A 24,121-nucleotide genomic window follows, 5' to 3' on the forward strand; every position below is an offset into this window, starting at 1 on the left:
AACTAGGCATAGACCAACATCTTCCACAGTATACCAAAATAAAGTCAAAATGCGTACACAATTTAGATATAAAGGCTGATACTATAAGCAAACTAGGAGAACAAAGAATAGGTTACTTGTGAGATTTATGGAGAACAGAAGAATTTATGACCAAAAAGAGAGAGAGAACATTATGAAATGCAAAATGGATAATTTTGATTACTTTTAATTGAAACTTTTTTCCACAAACAAAGCCAATGCAACCAAGATTAGGAGGGAAGCAGAAAACTGAGAAAGAATTTTTACACCCAGCATCTCTGATAAGGGCTTTGTTTCTAAACTATCTAGAGAATTAAGTCGAATTTAGAAGAATACAAGTCATTCCCCAATTGATATATGGTCAAAGAATATGAAGAGCCTGTTTTTAGAGGAAGAAATTAAAGCTATCTATAGTCATATGAAGAAATGCTCTAAATCACTATTTATTAGAGAAATGCAAATCCAAGCAATTATGAGGTACCACATCACACCTGTCAGATTGGCTGACATGACAAAACAGGAAAATGATAAATGTTGGACAACACGTAGGAAAATTTAAACATTAATGCATTGTTGGTGGAGTTGTGAACTGATGCAACCATTACGGAGAACAATTTGGAACTATGCCCAAAGGACATAAAAGTGTGCATACCCTTTGACCCAGCAATACCACTTCTAGGGCTGTACCCCAAAGGGAAAAGGACCCACATGTACAAAAAATATTGATAGCAGCTCTTTCTGTGGTGGCAAAGAATTGGAAATTGAAGGGATGCCCATCACTTGGGGAATGGCTGAACAAGTTGTGGCTTATGAATGTAATGGAATACTACTGAGCTGTAAGAAATGATGAGCAAGCAGACTTCAGAAAAACCTGGAAAGACTTGTATGGACTGATGCTGAGTGAAGTGAGCAGAACCAGGAGAATTTTGTACACAGTAATAGCCACGTTACATGATGATGAACTTTGATAGACTTATCTCTTCTCAGCAATGCAAAGATCTAAGACATCTCCAAAAGTCTCACAATGGAAAATGCTATTGACATCCAGAAAAAGAACTATGGAGTCAGAATGCAGATTGAAGCATACTATTTGCCCTGTTTTTTCCTTCTGTCTTGTTTTGTTTCTTCTTTCTTGGGGTTCCTCCTATTGGTTCTAATTCTTCTTTACAATATGACTAACATGAAAATATGTTTAATAAGAGTGTGTATATAGAGCCTATATCAGATTGCATGCTGTCTTGGGGAGAGAGGCAAAAAGGGAGGTGGAGAAAATTTAAAATTCAAAGTTTATGGAAGTGAACATTGAAAACTAAAAATAAATTAATCAGTTAAAAAATAATATTCTGCTTTGAGAAAAGGAAACAATACTTTTCTGTTGAGAAAAGCATTAAACCAATAGCTCACCAAAATTTATTTTGGGAAAAATATCGTTAATTTTAGGTTAAATATGCTCCAACTTCAAGGTTTTTGTAATTTCTTCCTAAATTGCTACTATATAATTTATGCTGTTTTCCCTTAAAAGCATTATAACTATAAACCTGGTGGAGTGGTTCATAGTACTTCCTGCTTCATAGTAAAACACACACTTACATATATACACATATACATATATACACACATATGTGTATATGTATATAGAGCTACATATCTATTTATAGTATCCTTTTTTCTTCAGTTTTTTTCTAATTAAAGGCAAAGATAGTTTTCAACATTCACTTTTTTGAGATTTTGAGTTTTAATTTTTTTCTCCCTTCCCTCCCTAAGACAGCATACAATCTGATATAGCCTATACATATACAATCACATAAAATATAAATTCCACATTATTATGTTGATTAGAAGAATCAGAACACAAGGGGAAAACTACGAGAAAAAAAAAGAGAAAATAGTATGCTTCAATCTGCATTCAGACTTCATAGTTCTTTTTCTGGATGGGAGTACTACATTCCATCCTGAGTCTTGTAGAATTGTCTTAGATCATGGTATTTCCGAGAAGAGCTAAGTCTATCAGAGTGGTCATCACATAGTGTTGCTATTACTGTGTACAATGTTTTCCTGGTTCTGCTCACTTCACTCAGCATCAGTTCATGTAAGTCTTTCCAGGTTTTTGTGAAAACTGCCTGTTCATCATTTCCTATAGAACAATAGTAATCCATTATATTCATATGCCAAAACTTGTTCAGCCATTCCCCAACTGATGGGCATCCCCTCAGTTTCCAATTCTTTGCCACCACAGAAAGAATTGCTATAAATAGTTTTGTACATGTGAGTCCTTTTTCCCTTCATAATCTCTTTGGGATACAGACCTAGAAGTGGTATTGCTGGATCAACGGGTACACACAGTTTTATAGCACTTTGGGCATAGTTCCAAATTACTCTCCACAATGGTTGGATCAGTTCAAAACTCCACCATATTTGTAGTGTTCTTGAAAAGAACCTAGAAAGGTATCCCTCTCTATTTCCTCTCTTTCTGGATGCATTTCTTCTGTGGTATTTCATACAAAATGCCATCTTTCTTCCTCTAGTGGCAAGTTCAGTATTAAATCTAAATGATCTAAACTTAGGTAAGTACTTTTGATGCACTACCCATTATTTCACTTAATACGCTCTCAAGTGTGATTTGAGAAGAAGAAAAAGAAAGTGTCTTCATGAGCATGGTAGCAAAAGAAGAGTAAGCCTTAAGCTGTAGCAAGCATTAAAGAGTACATTTTTTATTTCACGAATTCCATTCCTACTGTGCGTAAGGGGGAAATTCAAGTTAGCTACCTGTATAGCTTGAAACTTTAATTATGCAGTATATACATTAAATTCCCTTTATGACCCTAGAGACTGAAAAATTTACTGCCTAATTAGTTGGTGCCAAAAGATGGAAGCCAACTTTCAGGTAGTAGCATAGGCAACAAAGGAGTCCCCAAACGGCTTAGCTCTGGTTCCACTTACCTTGTCTCTTTCTTCCCCATCCTTCAGGAGGCCATTCAGTGGCCTCCAACTCATACCAGCCCACTCCACTAGACTGGGAAGTCAGTGATTCCACCAAGGCAGGGTCTCTGGCCAGGGCAGCCAAGCCTAGGAGGGCAAAAGAGAGTCCTGAAAGCAGCAAAGAAAAGGAAGCCCCATAATCTCAGAGACAGTCAAAGCTGGCAGTGAAAGCTTCTCCCTAGGAAAAGGGTGTTCTTTTCTCTGGGTCCACTGTCATCCTCTGCTTAATGAGTCATTTTCAATGTCCTAAAAGGCAGTGATTGTATTTCTCCAGGCTAAGAAAGAATTAGGATGGGGCTATAGGAACATGGAACTTCTCTGTGAGGAGAGAAGAGTGAGAAAGCAAAGCAGAAATCTATTAAACCTATTACCTCAGGAGCATGAGATGGAGTGGAAAGGGCACCTATTTTGGAGGCAGAGCAATGGAGGTTTGAGTTTTGATTTTCCTCTTCACTGTCTTGTAAGCACTGACAAATAACCAATCTGAATCTCAATTTCCTCATCTGCTGGAAGCAGTGAAATGGTTAGAATATTGGACTACCTGAATTTTAATCCCATCTCAGCCAGTAACTGTGTGACCATGGGCAAGTCCCTTAACCTCTCTCAATCTCAGTTCTGCTGCAAAATGAGGCAAGTAGTAGCACTTATTGTGTTACTGTAAGGATCAAATGAGATAACATATGTAAAGTGCTTTGCAAACCTTAAAGTGTTATATAAATGCTAATGCTAGTAACTTCCCTCCATTGACTACCTCCAATTTATCCTGTATATATCTTTCTTGTATATAGTTGTTGGCATTTTGTCTTCCCCATTAGACTGTGAGGTTTTTTTATTTGTTTTTTAATACTTCCCCCAAGTTAAAGACAATTTTTAACAGTCATTTTTTTTAAAAATTGAGTTCCAAATTTTCCTTCTCTCTCTCTTACCTCCTCTCTCACTGAGACAGTAGCATTTTGATATAGGTCGTCCATGTTCAATCATGGAAAACATGATGCCATTTTATAGACTGTGAGCTTATGAAGAATAGGGATTGTCTTTTACTTTTTTGAGGTTGGATTTTTTTTTTGTATCTCCAGCACTTAGCACTGTGCCTGGCACTTAGTGAGTACTTGAGAAATGCTCATTGACTGACTAGCTATTATTACTGGGAAAGCATGGATAAATAAGGATACTTACATTATCTAAATCCTGTGAAGAGAGTGGTTAATGGTATAAATATGAGTTGTCATCATTAGGTGAGCTGACCCCAGAAGAAGGTTCCCAGGTAGCACACTCTCAAAAGTATCTTGTCTTAGGCTGGTCTGAAATTGTTCAATTCATAATTTGCCTGAGATGTCAGTCATAAAATAAAGATAGGGTGAGAAGATAAAAGGGCTGAGTCCACAAGGACCAAGCCTCTAGTATCTGCTCTATAATAACTAGCTCTGTGCTATTGGACGAATTTCTTACCCTCACTGCATTTCTGTTTCTTGAACTGTAAAACAGAGATCGTGATGCCTTCCCTCACTATGCATAACCAGAGAGTTATTGGAATCTAATTTTTAAACATCTATTGTATATGAAATATAAAGGGGGGAGGCTACAAAATAATGTGGTACATATTCATTGCCTTCTAGCTGACCATCTAGTTGAAAACATAAGGAACTAAATAAGGTAGCATGGGATTAATTTTTTTTTCAGTTGGTGGTATACATAGATAGAACAGTGACATATAAATCCAAAGACAGGAGAATAGATGTGATGTGAAGTTGTCAAAGAAGTGTTTGTGGGGAAAGAAACCAAATTTTGTCATGAGTATTGAAGTTTGTGAAAGTAGTTATCTCTAGACAATGAGTTTTTACGCTGGGATCCATAGACTCATTTCAAAGGGTCTGTGAATGTGGGTGGGAAAACATTCCATCCTTATTTTTACTAATTTCTAACTGAAATCTAGCATATCCTTTAATTATCAATGTTAGCAATAAATAGCATTCTGAAAAGGAGTCTATAGACTTCATCACACTGCCAGAGGGCTCTATGATACATACACAAATAGGTGAAGAATCTTTGCTCTAGACAGATGCAATGTGCTATTTTTATAGTGCATTCAAAAGTTAAATATTAATAATTTTTATATTTTCACAATGTTGAGCACTTTTACTTGTTCTAACACCAGAAAAGAACTGAATGTTAAGCATTAACCATTTCTTAGATGAAATCCCTTTAATTTAATTTAATTTAATTTATTTTTTTTTCTTTTTGGTGAGGCAATTGGGGTTAAGTGACTTGCCCATGTTCACACAGCCAGTAAGTGTCAAGTGTCTGAGGCCGAATTTGAACTCAGATCCTCCTGACTCCAAGGCTGGATCTGGAGCTCTATCTACTGCATCATCTAGCTGCCCTAAAATGAAATTCTCTCTTTTTTTTTTTTGAGGCAGTCAGGGTTAAGTGACTTGCCCAGGGTCACACAGCTGGCAAGTGTCTGAGGCTGGATTTGAACTCAGATCTCCCTGACTCCAGCGACAATGCTCTATCTACTGTACTGCCTACCTGCCCATGATGAGATCCCTTTCAGAATTAGAACATGTTATAGAAAATAAGTACTTTGCCTTTTTTTAAAATGTCATGTTTCTTTTCCTACAATGGATCAACCAAACGTTTAACAAAATAATTTTGCAAGCTGCTGCCAAAAGAAATATACACCAGCTCTCTGGTAAAACAACACATTCTAGTTTCATCCTAAGCCAAAGTTAATATTAAGCAATATGTTTTTACTTATACTCCCTAAGCAAGCATTTGATGTTATCACAATATCATTTCAATATTTTTTGAAACACAAGATAATCAAATACATTGTCAGCTGGTACTCCAAACACCAAACACCATTTAAAATAAACTCTCATGGCCTTTTCATCAGTACCTCTCCATCCAGTAATAATTGGAAGTGAAGTTTCAGAATGGTAAGCCTCTCACCTACAAGCATGGGTAGAGAGTAGCATGGGACCAATTCACATTAATGGCCTCTTTGCCCCAGTAATTTGACCCACTTGGGAGACACTTCTGTATCTGTGTAGACATACGGATAAATAGGTGTTCACAAGAGAAGCCCACCTTTGTTGAAACATAGAAAATGCATGGAGCTCTGTGAAGGAACAGAACTCCTAGCCTGAGAACTTGAGGAAAGGAGCAGACCAGTTACCAAATGGAGTAGGGTCAGAGTTCTCTAGGAACAGAGCTCTAAGGAAAAGTCATTGACAATATCAGTGCCTAGAGTAATTTTTCTTAGAAACCTTTTGAGAGGTGCTACGGAAAGTAGAATGGCCTCCAAGCTTTGAGTTACTTTCAGGGTCTTGATAATGACCACTATACCTATAATTCCCAAAAGGTATAGCTCTGCTAAATTGGTTGGAACAGCCCAACAATGCTGTGCATTTGAGACATTTTAGGGCAATGGAAAATGTATTTGTTTTAGGAGTTAGGATGCTTGGATTTTAGTCCCATGTCTTCCATTAACCAGTTGAATAAACCCAGTGAGCAATTTACTTTCTCGTGTGGGCCTCAATTTACTCATCTGTAAAATGAGTGTGTTGGGTCAAGTTGTCTCCTCAGTCACTTCTAGTTTTGAAATGTTGTAGGTCTATGGATTCTATATTTACACTCATGAAACTAAGTGGTTATTTGATCATGGTAGGGTAATGTACCGCAATAGATTTAAGAGCATAGATAACACCTGATTCCTATCAATTGACAGGTACGCCCCTCATGCGTGTTATGAGACATTGAAGACAGGATCAGATTCTGAAAAATACATCCATTGCTTCATTGGCATTTTACTATTTCACCTGACTTCTTGCAATTTTTCAAGTGCCTGAGGATTAGCTGGCCAAGGCCCTATAATATTCCTTTTGTGACCTTGAGTAAGTCCTCCTTGGACCTGAGTTTCCTCATCTGTAAAATGATGGGGTTGGTAACTGATGGTCTCTGAGATCCCATCCAACTCTGGAGCTAATATCCTATGATGAATTATGACAAGGTCTAAAAGAAATCAAAGTTTGGACAAGTGAAGAAGTTGGAAGTGCAATAAGTGTGCAGGCCCAGGACTGGTTCCCTTGTTGATTATCGTTGTTTACCTTATATAGAATAAAGAGAAGGGCTAATGGTAACTTTCAACTTTCTGGGCTGGCAAATGTCATCAGACAGCATTTTTTTTTTACTTTTATCATTAAGGTTTTGGTTTTTTGTTTTGTTTTAGTTTTATGTTTTGTTTTTTATCCCCCTTTTCCCTTACTGGAACTGAGATCAGTTTTGGAATTCATATAGAAGTGCTTGCACAATACACTGAGACACAGTTAGGCACACACTTACCCTAGAGTGGCTAGCCACCTGACAGTAGTTACATATGTCTGTCACGCATGGTTTCCTCACATCTCCATCTGTTCATGCACTTGTGAATTTATACAACTGAATCCTCAAAGAAAGAGATTTCTTTCTTTCTCTCTGTCTCTGTCTCTTTCTGTCTCTCTCCCTTCCCCTTTCTCCCACTCTCTCTGTCTTCTTCCATTTCTCTCTCTCTCTCTCTCTCTCTCTCTCTCTCTCTCTCTCTCTCTCTCTCTCTCTCTCTCTCTCTCTCTCTCAACATTCTATGAATGTGGTGATTATGGTACTGTAGCAGCTTTTGCTGATGTCCCAGAACTTTTGTAAATATTGTAGGCAGATGGAGGCATGAGTGAGGAAGGCTAGAATTAGAACTTCACTCGTCATTGCATGATTCAAATAACCTTAATGAACACCAATCTGTGTTAACTGCTGCATATCATGCAAGATGAATCTAAATATGATTGAGCCCTTTTGAGTTATAAGCCCTCAACTTACTTGTTTGGTGAGATACATTGACCTTTCTTTGTAGGCTTGCAAAATGATTATTAGTATCTCTATTTTTGGTTGCTACATTTGTAAATCAGCACTTCTTTTTAGCTGAAACTGCCTATAAATTATATCCACTTGAAAGTTATATTTTAAAGTAAGTCTAAATCAGGAGTCCTCAACATAGAGTCCATGAACTTGTTTGTTTGTTTGTATTTTGCTATTTTGGTCATTGTATTTCAATATAATTGAAATATAATTACATATCTATATGTTAGACCTAATATATGGTAATATAATTATATATCTATATATTAGGCATAATATATATTATATATATATATATATATGATATGATAAAAATAATTCCTTTACAATCGTGCACTTAGAAGTCTGATACAAAAAGTTAAGAACCTCTCTTCTAAATTGAGTCAATTTTAATATTTTTAAATTAAGAAATGGTGAGAGGGGATATGCTTATATATTTTAAGAATGCACAAGGATAATAAATCTCTCTAAAAGACTCTGTGTTTCTTCAGTCCAGAATGATGATAATGATGGTGATTAATGACAGTATTACTGTGAAGTAGTTACTACAGGTGTTATCAATCACATTTTATAGATGAGGAAGAAGGAAAGAAGAGAATAAATGTTTTTCTGATGCCTACTAGGCATCATGCTAGACACTTTACAAATATTATCTTATTTGATCCTCACAATAATCCTGGGAAGTAGGTGCTGCTTTTATCTCTATTTTATAACAAAGGAAATTGAGCTACATAGAGGCTAAGTAACTTGCCCAGGGTCACTTTAGTAATGAGTACCTGAGGTTGAATTTCAATTTGTGTCTCCCAAACTCCAGGCCCAGATGGCTTTATACACTTGCCCACCTATCTGCCTAATTTCCTCTGAGAAGACTGGCACCTAGAACACTTACATGATTTGGCCACAGCTAGTAAGTATTGAAAACATAATGTAAACTCAGGTCTTCCTGACTCTAGAACCAGCCTACTTTCCAGTACCATATTGCCTGTCATTAAAGTGAGGGCATGATTGACAACATCTGAGCTAGAAAAGAGACCCTAGAGGCCAAATAGTTTATTCAACAGATTCTTGAAGAGTTTTCTATAGAATGTATTTTACAGCTTGTCCTCCAGCCTTTTCCTGAAGACTTAAAGTGAGGGGAACTCACTCACAGGATATAAGGGAGTTTCCACTTTTAGATACCTGAAATTGTTTGGAAGTTTTGACTTACACTGGCCTATATCTTACACTTTTTGGGCCCTTCAAAGGCAATCTTGTAATCCTTTGCATTCCTCACAGTGCTTAGCTCAATACTGAACACTAGATGATCAGCAAATGTTAGGACGAATCAGTGAAATTCTGTGGAGTTTGGGGGTGGTAGTGAATTATGAACTGGAGGTTAATTTTAACATATACCACTTATCATAGGGCTTTACATGTAAGAGGCACAACAAATAATATTCAATGATTTGATATTACCAATTTTACTCTCAGAGAATCATGATGATAATTCACACTTTTATAGCAATTTTCTTCACTGATATCCTCATCTAGTGGCTTATTGTGGCAAGGAGATGGACCCAGGTGATTACACCAATGGTGTGCAAACTTAGATTGGTCCTATCATGTCAGAAATATGTCTAGTACTGGCACAGTGATGGATTCTTGTCTGAAGACCAGACTACCCAAGTACAGAGAGGCCTGTCACCAGAGGGCTGATTGACTACAAGGAGACACATTTTTTTTTCTTTTTTTCCCTAAGCAACTCACAGAACTAATTTGCTCAGGCTTACATGTAATTCTTAAAAAAAAAAAAGTTTTCCAAAAAGGAGAAAGAATACTTCCATATATTATCATGCACTTCCTATTCAAATTCCTTGATTTATATTCAGAATGGGATCTCAAGATCTCACATAAGATTTGAGAATAGACTTTATATTTGTTATGGGGTTGTGGTTAACAGAAATAGGGGAATGGACTGGAGGAGGTATTCTGGGGGTAGTGTTTTTCCCCATGTTCAGCCTTGAAATAAAGCTCAAAAAGGAATGTTTCAACGCAGATGTGCTTTAAGCAAACAACAATAAAGCTCAGGATAAAAAAAGAAAACTATCTTTAAAATGGCAGAAAGTACCTTCAGCATCATCCCCAGAAAATAAAATAAAATTCCTAAAGCTTCCATGGCACCAGAAAAAAAAAAAGGGTTTACTGATGGATTGATAGGAAAAGAGCTGTAAACTGCCATGGGTGGAACATATTGTTACAAAACTACTCTAAGTTTAAAAGGAGAGAGAGAGAGAGAGAGAGAAGAGAGAGAGAGAGAGAGAGAGAGAGAGAGAGAGAGAGAGAAGTGAAATGGAAGGAAATGTAACCAGCCCACCAGTCCAGTAGTAGGATTGAAGAGTAGGGTCAAGGCTGAGATTAGAATTAGCCACCAGACTTGTGTGATGGGTTTAGAATGGGACATTAGAGTTTGGGCTGTTGGCTGATTCCTTTGTCTTTATTATTCAGCAGCATTCTTCTGGTAATAACATATATTGTTCAATTGAATGGACACTACTATGAAGAAAAAGGAAGGAAAGGTATTAAGCATTTATATAACACCTAATAAATGCTAAATTATTTATAAATAATTTCTCATTTGATCCTCACAACAACCCTAGGAGATAGGTGCTGCTGTTATCTCCATTTTGCAGTTGAGGAAACTTAGGCAAAAAGTAGTTAAGTGGGGCGATGACAAGATGGCGGAGTAAAAGCAGTGACTTGCTTGAGCTTTCCCCCAAACTCCTCCAAATACCTGTAAAAAATGGCTCTAAACAAATTCTAGAGCAGCAGAACCCACAGAAAGACAGAGGGAAACAATTTTCGAGCCCAAGATAACCTGGATGATTGATTAGAAAGGTCTATCAGGCCAGGCCAAGAGAGGAACGCAGTTCACCATGGGTGCGCAGGCAAACCAGGCCTCAGCGAACCTGGAGCAGCCTTCAGAAGAATGGATCATGGGCAGCTATGGTAGTTTCCAGACTTCTCAACCCACGAATGCCAAAGACAACTTAGAAGGACAGTAAGAAAAGTCTGTGACCATGGTGAGAGAGATCCTCGGTCCCAACCCCAGGCCCGACTGCAGCTCCAGAGAAGCAGCTGCTTCCTTAATTTCTGGGCCACAGACCCGGGGGGAGTCAAGTGGCTGATCAGAGGAGGATTGGTTTCTCAGTAGACCTCTCAACCTCTTTGACTTTATCATAGAGCTATAGAATCTCAGATTTAGATAGGGGCCTCAAAGGCCAACATGTCCCTGAAAAAAAATTCCCTTTATAACACCCAAGAGGCTATTCACTTTGTGCTTGAAGGCCTCATGTGAAAAGGAGCTCTATGTAACTAAAAGCATTCTTCTTTGGGATAGTTCTAATTATTGGGATGTTTTGTTTCTCTTTTCTTTCATTGATCAGAAATCTTTATCTTCTTAGCTTCCACATGTTAGACCCATGGTCAAAAGCAGAAGAAATCTAATCCCTCTTGACAGCCCTCTGATCCTTCAAACTGTCCCCTGTAAGTCTTCTTTGTATCCAGGCTAAATATCCTAAGTCCTTGCAACTGATCTTAATAATCTGTGATTCCAGGCCCATTCACTATGGTGTTCACTCTTCTCCGGATATTCTAGATGGTACCCACACCCAAACTAGACGCTCCAACTCTAATCTGACCAAGATGGAGTAGAGATAGACGACTGACTTCATACTTGCTACATTTGGAGATCCCTTCTATTCTTCCAATATTTTATTACTCATCCAGTTTTAGCTTGCTGCCACTTAACAGCCTGTGCTTCAGACAAATGTTTTGGTAGAAAAAATGATTTTCCATTTTTCCTTTTCAATCATTTCCTCTTACAACCCTTTAACTCACCCTTACTCTACATACAGAAGAACTTTGTTACTGTTCAAAGCACCATTATATAGTATTGCTAGAGGCTGTGTAGGCAGACTTATTCTGCCCGAGCTTTACATTTCCTTACTCCTAATTTAAATATCCCAATGGTATTATTTTCTAATTGAGATTTTCTTTATACACCTCAACTTGATTGGCATAGCAACCAGCAGGAGCAACTCACAATCAGGAAGAAAAGATTGAACTTTCAATTCAAGACTTAAGTATATTTGGCCTATCATTTCCTTAGCATTTGTTCTCAAGTAAATATGTGCAAACTACCTCTTTACAAATGCTTTTAATGTGATGATTGCTATCCTGGTGACTGAGTCCACTATAATCTCAAGTTTTTTCAAATAACTTAAAATATTTTTCATTAAGAAGGAGTATGGTGGATTGTAAGAAACTTTGGACGTTGATAAAAATCTGACTTTGAGTCCTGTTGCTGATACTTATTCCTGGCACAGAGGTCACAAGTCACTTCTCCTGTTGGAACCCTAGTGTCCTATCAAACAAGCTGATTATGTAGAAGTTGTTTTGTCAATAGCACTATACAAACATTATTGTCATCTTTGGCATGTATAGTAGAAAGAGTGCTGGATTTCTAGTTCACATCCCAATTTTTGGGATCTCAAGCAAGTCATTGAACATCTCTGGGCTTCAGTTTCCTAATTCTGATTAGTGAGGGACTTGGATGAGATGGTTTGTTGAGGCTCTTCTAATTTTCAATTCTTGATCTTCTGATAACTGTCCCACCTATCAAATTTCCTGTTTTCTTCATTTTCATCATTCTTTCAGCCAACTGGATTTGAAAATTCCCAGTTTGTCCTCATCTTGCACTCTTCCTTCCATCTCACCTGCCATATCTACTCCAAGGCAAGTCCTGCTGATTCTAACTCCACAGCATCATTGGTATGCCCTCCTCTTCATCCCTACCACCATAATACAAGTCCAGGACTCATCACCAACTCTCCTTAACCCAGCTTTTAGAACAACTTCTTACATGGCCGCTATTTTTTTTCTAATTTATTTGTTCGTGTTTGCCAGAATGATCTTGTTAATGGTGTTATTCAATTGTTTTCAGTCATGTCTGACTCTTCAGGACCCCATTTGGGGTTTTCTTCGTAAAGATACTGGAATGGTTTGCCATTTCCTCCTCCAGTTAATTTTATAGATGAGAAAACTTAGGCAAATAGATTAAGTGACTTGCCCCAGATTACACAGTTAATGTCTGAGACCAGATCTGAACTCAGGACCTACTGCAGCACCAACCTGCCCAATCTTGTGAAACTATTGGTCTGTCTCCTCCCTAATTTGGTTCTAATTTGCCTCCCTGGCCGGATTTCACATCGTTCCCCTCATACACTCTATTTTCTAGTCAAAATGGACTAATAACTTTTTCCTAATTTCATCCTGCCTTTTCTGACCAATGTATGTTCAATGCAAGTTATCCAGTATGCCTAGAATGTATTTCTTCTTTACTTCTACCGGATGAGTACCTTTATGTTACAGTGGATAGAGCTCAGAAGCCAAAGTCAGGAAAAATCTTTGAGTTCAAATCTTAGCTCAAATACTTACTAGCTTTGTGACCCTGGGCAAGCCACCTTTCCCCCTCTGCCTCCATTTACTCATGTATAAAATGGGAATAATAATAGCATGCATCTCATAGGATTCTTAGAAAGAAAAAAAAAGAGATAACATGTAAAATGCTATACAAATGTTATTTATAATAATTAGTAGTAGTAGTATATGTAATAACAATTCTTATTATTACTGAAATTCTTTTTTCTTTGAGATCCAACTCATGTACCACCTTCTCCTTGAAGAGTTCTCGAATTACTCCCCAATTACTCCTATTCTATTCTTACTTGTATGTTTGTGTACATGCTATATTCCTCTTAGATTGGGGCCACGCCCTGTGTCCTTCACTTTGGTATCACTAGCATGGTGCTTTGCATGTAGGAAATACAAACTGAGTAAGTGTTGGCTGAATTGAATTAGATTAGATTAATTGAATATCATGTCTCCTGATAAGCAGCCAACTTGCTAGTCTTGGAGAGGTAACAAAATGCCCTCTACCCCAAAGTCCCTAGCTTCCCAGGTTGGCATATTGTCTGAATTTCACCAAATTATCCATACCTTTAAGCTAAGGAATCTTGGAAAGCTTTTTGTGCTATCCTTCGTGTGTTGTCAGGAAGAAGGAACAATTCAGACTCCATATGACATGAATACCTCAGTAGAAATTAACTTACCACAGAAGTACCAAGATAGAAGCACAGGTAAGGAAGATCCAGGATGCTACACATAGAACGCAGGCTTAAGTGGAACACTGTTTCTAAGTGGCTCTGAGAAGCTTAGGGGAGAATAGAGAGGTGGGGAGCAGATAGGTGGAGGGTATACAGCTACAAAGATAAATTGAAAGAAGGGCCCAGAGAGTAAACTTTTCTTATTTCACAACCTACACATGTCCCTAGATGTTTTAGGGGTACAACCATTGCAATATTCACCAACTGGCCATAACATAATATATTATATGATATAATAAATAATCTATATATAATTTATCTAGGGTATATAAATGTTTGTTAACAATTAACAACTGGCTTTTGATGTGGTGTATGATGGTGAGAAACAATGGCTTCTCCTCTTTTCTAGGGTTTTCCATCATGTTTGGCAAGAAAAAAAAAAGGCTTGAAATCTCTGGACCATCTAATTTTGAGCACAGAGTTCATACTGGGTTTGATCCCCGAGAACAGAAGTTCACAGGACTCCCACAGCAGTGGCACAGCTTGCTGGCAGACACAGCCAATCGACCAAAGCCTGTAGTGGACCCTTCATCCATCACACCCATTCAACTTGCTCCCATGAAGGTATTGTGATAGTGATGGTCTCTGGTTGACTTAAGATTTCATTTGTTTGCTTGTATTTAATTTTATCAACTATATTTAGGGACAATTGGGAGGCAGCTCAGCACAGTGGAAAGAATTCTCAGCTTGGAATTAGAAAGACTGAGCTTGAAATCCTCTCTGATACTTCTTACCTGTGTAACCCGCGCCAAATCACTTAAACTGCATACTTCAAGCATCCCCCTTTTACTTAAGCATGTATGGTTTAGTCCTCGTGTTGGTGGATGACATTTCCATACCAGAAATTCCCTACATTCCTGAAATCAGAGATCCTTGGCATATTTAGGGGCAAAGTATAAACATGGTAAGTGATACCCTTTTGAATGCCTCCATTATATATGATATTGAGTAACTTCAGTACTTTAATATCAATCTTTCCATAACTCAAAAAGGTGATTCAGTTTATAAAACAAAATATGAATAAATCCCTCCCCTGTAGTTGCAAGCCATTTAATACCCTCTTCAGTTGTATAAGATATAGTTGCAAAATAGATGTGACCTTTCTTCAAGTGGTTGTTTTAAAAACTGACTTCGTTATGTGTAGCTTCTCAAACTTACAGTGATTATTAGCTCATTATTGAATGAATATTAATGATATATGTGTATATATTTATATATACATGCACAGGTATGTATGTATATATATACACATATATGTATTCATACATAGGCTATCAAAGTTTAAAACTGCATTTTAAGACTTTTGGGGCATTATAAAGACATGTATCTATTCTTCCTAAGTAGCAAGCATGTCTGGGAGACATTTGTTATGCTATAGTTCAGAATTAATTAATAAATGATTATACTTAACATTCAAACGGAATGTGATCACATTAATATGGATGTTCTCAAAGATGCAGATTGCAAACCATTTAAGACTGCCTTTTTTAGGCAATTCTTGTATTTTCTCCCATAGGTTAACCACAAAAGGTTCACCTTTGTGAAGTGAGGGGTCTTCCTTATTTTTTTTTTGGACATCTTAAGACTCCCAGTGTGACATCTGGATTGTACAACAGTTTTCCTTTGCTCTCACCTAATGATCAGCTCTTCTCCTTTTTTAGGTACAATGTCATTTCTTGGATGCCACCTTTTTACTTCAGTTCTCCTTCATTGTTGTCTAATTGCTGTGTTAGTCAGGCTGCTCCCACCCACTATGCCCCTTTCTTTTGCCCACTGATTGATCTCATCTTTATTTCTTTGTGGGCTATAGTATTTTGTGAATCAGAAATATAAAACACCACCAAAAGACTATTTGGTATTAAAAAGATATGTTTTTGTTTTGAATTGATTTTCAGGGAGAATAAATGGCTCCATATAAAATCCATAAAATGTGTGCAAAAATATAGTGTGTACATATATATATATATATATATATATGTATACATACATATATATAAATATATTATATATGTGTAGATATTTACAAATAATTTTATCTACGTAACTATGAGGAATGGAAGAATTAATTAAAATTAATCATTTTTGAAACCTTGAGTATTTTTTCTTCTTTTATTGTGGGCACAGAAATGTGTTTGGGTTTTAGTAAGGGCAAATTTGGGCAGGGTTGAACTGCTCCTACAAAGGAGAGGGGATGTATTGTAAAGGTAGGGAACCAGTAGGGAGAAGATCGAAAGGTAGCAGGTCATTGACACTTCTGTCTGTAACTTGGAAAAAATTTAAAAAGAAAAGAAGTATAAGTAATCCTGGAGACTCTGAAGTCCAGTGGCCTTCTGTAGTAGTGGTCTGCCCCTGATTTTAAAGTTTGTCATTATGTGGTCTGGTAAGACACTCCTAACTTGTATAAATCAGAGGTAGGCAAAATGTTAGATTCTCACAATGTTTACGATAATAATGGACAGGAAAGAAAAATAAAATTTGCTGTGTCATGTCATGGAAGACTTATCATGATATTTTTAAATGACCCACAAAGCTTGAGAATTACTAACTTGTAGAGAAGATATTCATTGTTCCAGAAAATGTTGACTTCATTAAAAGAGTATGCTAAAAAGGGTGGCAACAGATAGATTTGTGGAAAAGACTGAAATGCCATTAATAGGACCTGTAGTTTTAGAAGCCCAATGAAATAAGTTTCCATGACTCAAAATCAATGAGTGTGCTAACTCTTGAACCTTTGCAGTAATGCACAACCTTGGCCTTACTTTATGTGATTGAACAAGTGTTTTCTAGTATGTACAAAGCCAAGATGAATCTAGTCTCACACTTGTACAAAGCAAAGTCATCTTCTCTCTTCTCTCTTGTGTATTTTATGCTCCAAAGATAAAGTCTAGTGAGGATGTTTACTGAATTAAATTGAATCTCTTGGGAGTGAGGAGTTAAGATTTGAGAGTCTCTGAAATAATCTGAAATAATTCTGTATCATCTTTTAATCAATCCTATTTATAGTTAATGGATTTTGTTTTGTAATTGCCCATGTCATGGTTCTTTGTTTCTGAACTTAGGTCAGAAATTCAGCTGCCCTGTAATGAGTTAAGTTTAGAAATCCAGCTCTCTTGCTAATCGCTGTTCTATTCTTGCATCAAAGAAATCTGTTCTCCTTAAGGAATGCCGGTGGACACCAGGAGTCTGGTCTATTATCTTCACATCACCAAGCCCTTCAAGAAGTCCAGTTCACTACCCAAAGAAATGTGGTCCACTGTCTCTAACCTCATAGGTAGACTCAAACAATGGATATTTCTTAGTCACAGGAGGGAAGGAGGGGTTGTTACTAACCTCTCATTCCCAGTTTCTAACCAATCATATTGTCCCCCATGCCTGAGCTCTGTAACCAATAATATTGATTTCTCCCTTCATGATATTGAGCTCTTGTAACCAACCATAATTTGTTCACCACCTACAAAGTACTGTTTTTTGTTCTGGACTTCCCCAAATTATAAAAGAGTGCTGTCCCCCTTGTTTGGGGTCTTAACTTTGCTGAAGAAGCTGAGATACTATTTATTGGTAAATTCATGCTTTCCTCATAAATTGATTGTGCCTGAAACTTTGTGCCTCAGTTTACCTTCATTTTAATTGTTATATCCCTGTGACATTCTTAGTGATTCTTCATAGCAAAAGATAGACTCACTGAGAATCTCATTGTTGTTCAGTCATGTCTGACTTTTTATTACTCTGTGGGCCATACTGTCCATGGGGTTTTCTTGTCAAAGTTACTGGAATGACCTGCCATTTCCTTCTCCAGTTGATTAAGGCAAAAAGTGCTTAAAAGACTTGCCAGGGGCCATATAGCTAGTAAGTGTCTGAGGCCATATTTGAACTCAGGTCTTCCTGACTCCAGGCCCAGTGCTCCATCCACTCAGCCATCTAGCTGTCTCATAAAGACTCCCAAATCCTAATTCCTCGCCCCCAACTAATTCAGTTCAGTTTGGTAAACATTTATCTTATAAATGTCTTTTATGTTCTAGGAACCAAAGATACAAAGATAGGCAAAAAGGAAAGCATCCTCTCCTACAAAGAGCTTTAGTTCACTAAAGAGATACAACATGGACATAAGTTCATATAATTTAAGGGAGAGAAAATACTAACAAGGCAGAGTTGGCGGGGGAGGGTAGGGGGAAGCAGGGAGGTAATCAGAAAGACTTTTTGTAGTAATTGCTACCTGAGCTGTTCCTTGAAGGAGACAAGAGCTTTTAAGAGTTGGTGGTAAGAGTGCAGGTCAAACATGCCACCTATGTGGATTCAGGCGGCAGATGACAAAATGTGTTTAGGGAATGGCTTAGCAGGACTATTTAGCTTAGGACTGAGAATGTGTGAAATTATATACATACAAATAGGAAAGTTCAGTGGGAGCCATATTATAGAACCTTGTTGCAGGTTGAAGATCTTGTATTTTTTCTTAGAAACAATAGGGAACCACTTAATATTTTTGGATGGGGGATTGCCATGATCATATCTGTATTTTAGTAATAACACAGGACCTTGTACTTTAGAATTACTTATTAATTTCCTAAAATTGAATCATAAAAAAGGATAACAGAATGGGTAGATTGCCTGCAGAAATGACCATATTTACAAAGAAATGTTTATGGAGTGTCAAAAAAGTTGTGGGTTGGGGTTTTTTTGTTTTTGTTTTGTTCTTATCACTGAAAAGGAAAATAAAATGTCAAAATAGAATTAGGCCTAGTTTGTCTACTATTGGAAACCATGCCACAAAGCTGTTTAATACCTAAAGAAGGAACCAGGGTTTCAGTTGCATGTTCTGTCTAACCCCATTGTCCTTGCTCAATTCTATTACCATCTTTGAGTTTGTTATAGGTTGAAAATAGACAACCTCTGTCTCCTAGCAGGACTCCCAATTTTATTATGATATTGAATTATACAAGATAAAAAGACCTGGCTAGGTTGTGATCTGCACCGTTAAAAGGAGTGTTGATATTGATGAGCTCATAGATGATTAAGTTTTAAACTATTCTAGCCCATTATTGGGAAATCCCAGAGAGAAAAACAGAATATAAAACAAACTTACATAATTAGAAATTAAAGGGACAAGGTCATATGGTTCATCTTTTACATTTTTTGTTGAATCTTAACATTGAATGTCAGTATAAACAACTAAACTTACTTAGTAATTTTTTACATTTAAATTAAATAATTTCCGTGAATGAAGCACAAAAATACTGTTTCATTTACTCACTCTAAGCATTATTTATCCCTTCGTTTTCTTTTACTTTCCTACTATTCAGCACTTTCCCAAGCTTTTACCCTTGCTCTGGCATCACTCTTCCCATTCTCAGCCCCCTTAGTGATCCAATGTGATTCTATACTATTGGCTATTCTTAATTTTTTGGCCTCTTGTCCTATCACTGGTTATAACTTATTGAACCCAAAACCCAGATTTCCTACCATCTTCCTCCTTTGCTCCATCACACATGCTGCTGAACAGATCTAGAGAAAGTCATGAAACTATGCTGACTGGGTCCATTATAAATGCATGTTATTGAATATCAACTGGGCTCTCACTGCAGCAAAGCAATCTTTGTACTGTTCTTTAATTGATTCTTACCAAAGTACTTGTTCCAAACCCTCTCTTCAGTCACTGCCACCTCATTACTACCTTCACAGCTGAGGACCTTGCCTCATACTTCACAAAGAAAAAGAAGCCATTTGCCTCTTCTCCAGTTCTCTTTATCTGATAGCCTACTGACATCACTCTCCATTAGTTCTTCTTTCATTCCATATTTGATGAAGAGTTTGCCCTCTCCTTACCAAAGCTAACCCTATTACATATACCCTAAATGCCATCTCTTCCTTTATTCTACACCTGATTGGCTCCACTGTCCTACCAACTTCCTGTCTAATCTTCAGTATCTTACTGTGTGCTGGCTTCTTTCCCGCTTCTTACAACTGCAAGCCTTCCCTATCCTTTAAAAAACAAAACCCTCAGTAGATCTTAGCATCCTTGCTCTATATCATCCCATATCTCTCTTCCTTTTCACAGCTAAACTCTGAAAAATCATCTATAATCAGCATTTCCATTTCCTCTCCTCTCACTCTCTTTTAAAACATCTCTTTACCCAGCTTCTGATCTCATCATTCAAGTGAAACTGCTTTCTCCAAAGCTGTGAGGGAGTGTTTGATTCCCAGATCTAGATGTGGGATCACTTAAGCCTCTTACTCTTTTCATTCTTCTTCCTAACTTAGAATGCAATCCTTTAGGGGCACCTAGGTGGCGCAGTGGATAGAGCACCAGCCCTGAAGTTAGGAGGACCTGAGTTCAAACCTGGCCTCAGACCAAGTACTTGACACTTACTAGCTGTGTGATCCTGGGCAAGTCATTTAACCCCAATTGCCTAAAAAAAACAAACAAAAAAACCTGAATGTAGTCCTTTATCTCAATCCCACAGATACTGACACCCCTAATTCTCTTTCTCTCCCTGAGATCCATATTGCTGGGCAGAGGTGTGGCTATTATCAAATAAACAGAAGAGATACTATAGACATAGAGGTGGAAAGAAGTGTGCCCACAGAGTTCCATTTTCTCATAAATTTGAGATGTGAAAGATGTGACCAGATTGGTCACAGTGAAGTCAGTCAAAAGATTTTCAACGTTAAAAAGAGTTAAGAAAGCCTATACCTCATTCTCCCTGCCTAAGTACCTGTACGAATACCACAATTTTCTGTAACTGACTTCACCATATAGCAATATGAGGAAAGGATAAGATCCTGCTGACCATGAAGATGTTGGAAGTAAAAGGTAGGAACAGAAAAGGCTCCCTGCTAACTCTGCCAGATGGTGAAAGAGACTTGTAAGAAAGTGGTAATGTTCAGATCTCCCTGCACACAAATAGGAAAATTCCTCCCTTTTCTCCCCTGCTGATTCATCTCGATATGTGTGTAAATACCCTGACACTTGGGCTAAGCCATGCTGGTGAGTAGCAGTGACTATATGACTTCAGTCTGCTGTGTTCACAGCTGTCCCTGTAGTCTGTAATCTCCAAAAGAGATTACAGTTAAAATCTATCACTATGGCCCTTGCCAACCAGTTCCTGGGTTCCACCGATGTCCTAACAAAAAAGCCTGGGGAAAAAAAATGAAGTCAGATATACACCTTCTAATTATTCTAAGAATCCCATAGATAGCAGAGTTTGTGTGGCTGTCATTTGTACTGAGAATATACTGTATCTGTGAGGGATATGGCAGTTTAAGCTGCACTTCCCTGATTTTTGGGCCAGTTATGTTGCTGGTCTATGGATGTTTGTTGGCCCTCTTTCCCTAAACGTATGCCAGGGAGTGGAAAAATGTTTCTTGATTGAATGAATCTTCCCTTTCTTTCCGAAGCCCACTTCCCTCCCTGAATTATTGCTCTGTGTAGCTCTCATGAAACAGGAGTTTGATTTCCCACAGGCCTCAAACCTTTATCTCTGGCTTCTACTAGTACTTATGTTTGAGTGTTGCAGTATTCTGGCTAGTCAAATATTTTGGTTTGAGCCAAGAAATCGCATGCTCTGAAGCAAGATTTCAAGGGCTTTGGGGAAGGAATGAACAGGATGGTGATGTTCTCCTTATGCTTTGATCCCCAAGGTACCTATTGGCAACTAGAAGCAATTTACTCATATATTTCTTTCACTCTTTCATCCCCTTTCTACTCTTTAGCTGATTAAAATGAGGGGAAAGTTGTTTAAGTAAATGCTGCAATACCTTCCCATATTCCTGTGTCAGACTGGAATTGTTTAAATATCTACTCCATCAGACTAATTGCCTAGAGGAAAGCAAGTGTTTTTTCTTCTTCTCTCTCTCTTTCTCTTTCTTCTTTCTTTCCTTCCTTCCTTCCTTCCTTCCAGAACTTCCCTTGTGTTTGTTTAGATAACGAAGCTCAAATAAAAATCCTTAAACCAAACACAACCATTCTGGAAAACAATTTGGAATGATGTGAGAAAATAACGAAGTTAGCCTTTTGATCCTACTACTGGGCACATTCGCTTTGATCCTGCTTCTGGGAATATATATATGTAAGAAGAGCCAAAGCATATACGTTCTCATGTATACCAAAATTCTCAGAACAGCGCTTTTTGTGATAACAAAGATCTTGAAGCCAAGTGGGTGCTCTTTCTCTGGGGAATAGCTGTACATACCATGGTATATCAATGTGATTCAATTCTGTTGTGCAGTAAGAGAAGACTCACCTGAGGAATTCAGAGAAGCATGGGAAGATCTGTGCAAACTGAGACAGAATAAAGTAAGCAGAATCAGAAAGACAATGGACTCGCTCATTTCGTTCATGTTAATTGAAAGAAAATTAAAAGAAAGCAAAATCCTTTCTCACAAGGGAGGGTTCAGATTAAGGGGGTAGAGAGTAGGAAATATATTCAGAAATGATTTTGAGGTAAAAACAAAAGACATCTTTAACATTTTTGGTTTTTAATATTAAAAAAGAAGAAAAATCCAAGTAGACTAGACAAAAAAGGTTTAATAAGGTAGAGTTCAGAATTGATTAAAATAAGGAGCTCTATTATTGTTCCATCCTAAAAAACAAAATGAAACAAAACAAACAAAAAAAAGAACCCTGGATTGTGGAGAGTAAAGCACATCAGGTTACTTCTGTGTCTTTAGGTAATAGACAAATAATGTAATTGCTTCATTTTCTCAATTCTGTATCCACAAACTGTCAGAAAGCAAAGAGAAGTCAGGAGCAAAAGTGCTTCTAAGAAATTAAGTGCTTCTGAAGGAGAGAAGTCCATTAAAAAATCAGTGAAATCAGAATGATTTCAGGAGCAAGTTCTTCTCTGTGGATGGACCAAAGATGATGGCTCCACTATCAGCTAGTTTCACTGATAAGATAAATGATATAACCTTTTTGACTAGGAATTCTCAAGATGAGTTGTATAGTCAAAAGGAGAACTAGTGGTGTTTTATCCAAATATGTCTCTGCAGCATTTTAATGCACTAGTTTTCTTAACCATTTGAGAGATTTCTGCTATAGTACTTGGATAAGGGTCCATGCAGACCCAGGATGGAACCTGTGAGCCTGAACACAGTGCCCCTATCTCTGGAATTGCATAGACTGGACTCAATTCAAGGTATTGTTTTCCCAAATCACTTTCTTTCTCTTATACTATCCCCACCCACTTTCTTCTGGGAAATCTCAGAATGTACTTTCCATGTAGATTTATGTCTAGGTTCTCAGAGGCAAATAACAGGTTTTCAGTTGTTGGGTTGTTTTTTTTTTGTCATACAAGTATTTAAGGTAAGAGTGCATATATTGGGTACAGGACAGACTTTATTCCGCCTCACAGAAAATTTAAAGTGCATAAAGGATCCATAGTAGCTCATAAATAATTGATACCGTTCCCTTCTCTTTCTGGTAAGCCCATCTTTCCCCATGGTCCTAAAGTATTCCATACCAGTATAACTACTCTGTAGTTCAGACTCCCTTCAGAAGGAAAATTAACTTGGGGCCACTAGTAGGGCAACCCCCCAGTAATTCCAGCGAGTACCATTTCATCCCAGAGATGATACAAGTGTTCAGCCTTAAAGTATTACCCTGAAGGCTTGACTTTCCTGGAAAGGAAACACGCTTTCCAATGAATATGCAATGTCCAAATAATCCAAGGCACGGGGGCATCTTTGTTTTGTGGAGTTGAAACCAAGAAAAGCAACAAATGCAGAATGGAGCGAGCCCCAAATTTCCAGTTTCTGCACTCTATAAAGGAAGGCATTGGGAGGAGTTTGGCATTTCACCCACCAGCCCTCAGGGGAATAAGTATTTTTATGGTGCTTACTGTGTGTAAAACACTATGCTAAGCACTTTTTGCAAATATCATCTCATTTGCCACTGTAGTAGTAGAGGTCAAAGTTCAAGTCTTTTGTTTCTCTATATTGTGACTTAGCCCCACTCCTTGCTGCTTTTTCAGCCTTCAAGAGGCTGGATGTGCCCAGGAACATACCCTGCTCTCTCTAGAAGGATAGATGGGTCTCAG

The 24,121-nt window shown here is 37.6% G+C and overlaps 1 protein-coding gene across 1 annotated transcript in view; it reads left to right on the plus strand.

Annotated features, from left to right (window-relative positions):
• The window catches only part of PAK5 (p21 (RAC1) activated kinase 5), a 304,602-nt gene that overhangs the window by 186,161 nt on the left and 94,320 nt on the right, over positions 1-24,121 (plus strand). The window contains 1 exon segment of the mRNA XM_020985863.2: positions 14,440-14,654. Coding sequence (XP_020841522.2) covers positions 14,440-14,654 — 215 coding nt within the window.

This window comes from Phascolarctos cinereus, unplaced genomic scaffold (assembly GCF_003287225.1).
Source record: "Phascolarctos cinereus isolate Bilbo 61053 unplaced genomic scaffold, phaCin_HiC Scaffold_2;HRSCAF=192, whole genome shotgun sequence".
In the NCBI taxonomy this organism is placed as follows: domain Eukaryota; kingdom Metazoa; phylum Chordata; class Mammalia; order Diprotodontia; family Phascolarctidae; genus Phascolarctos; species Phascolarctos cinereus.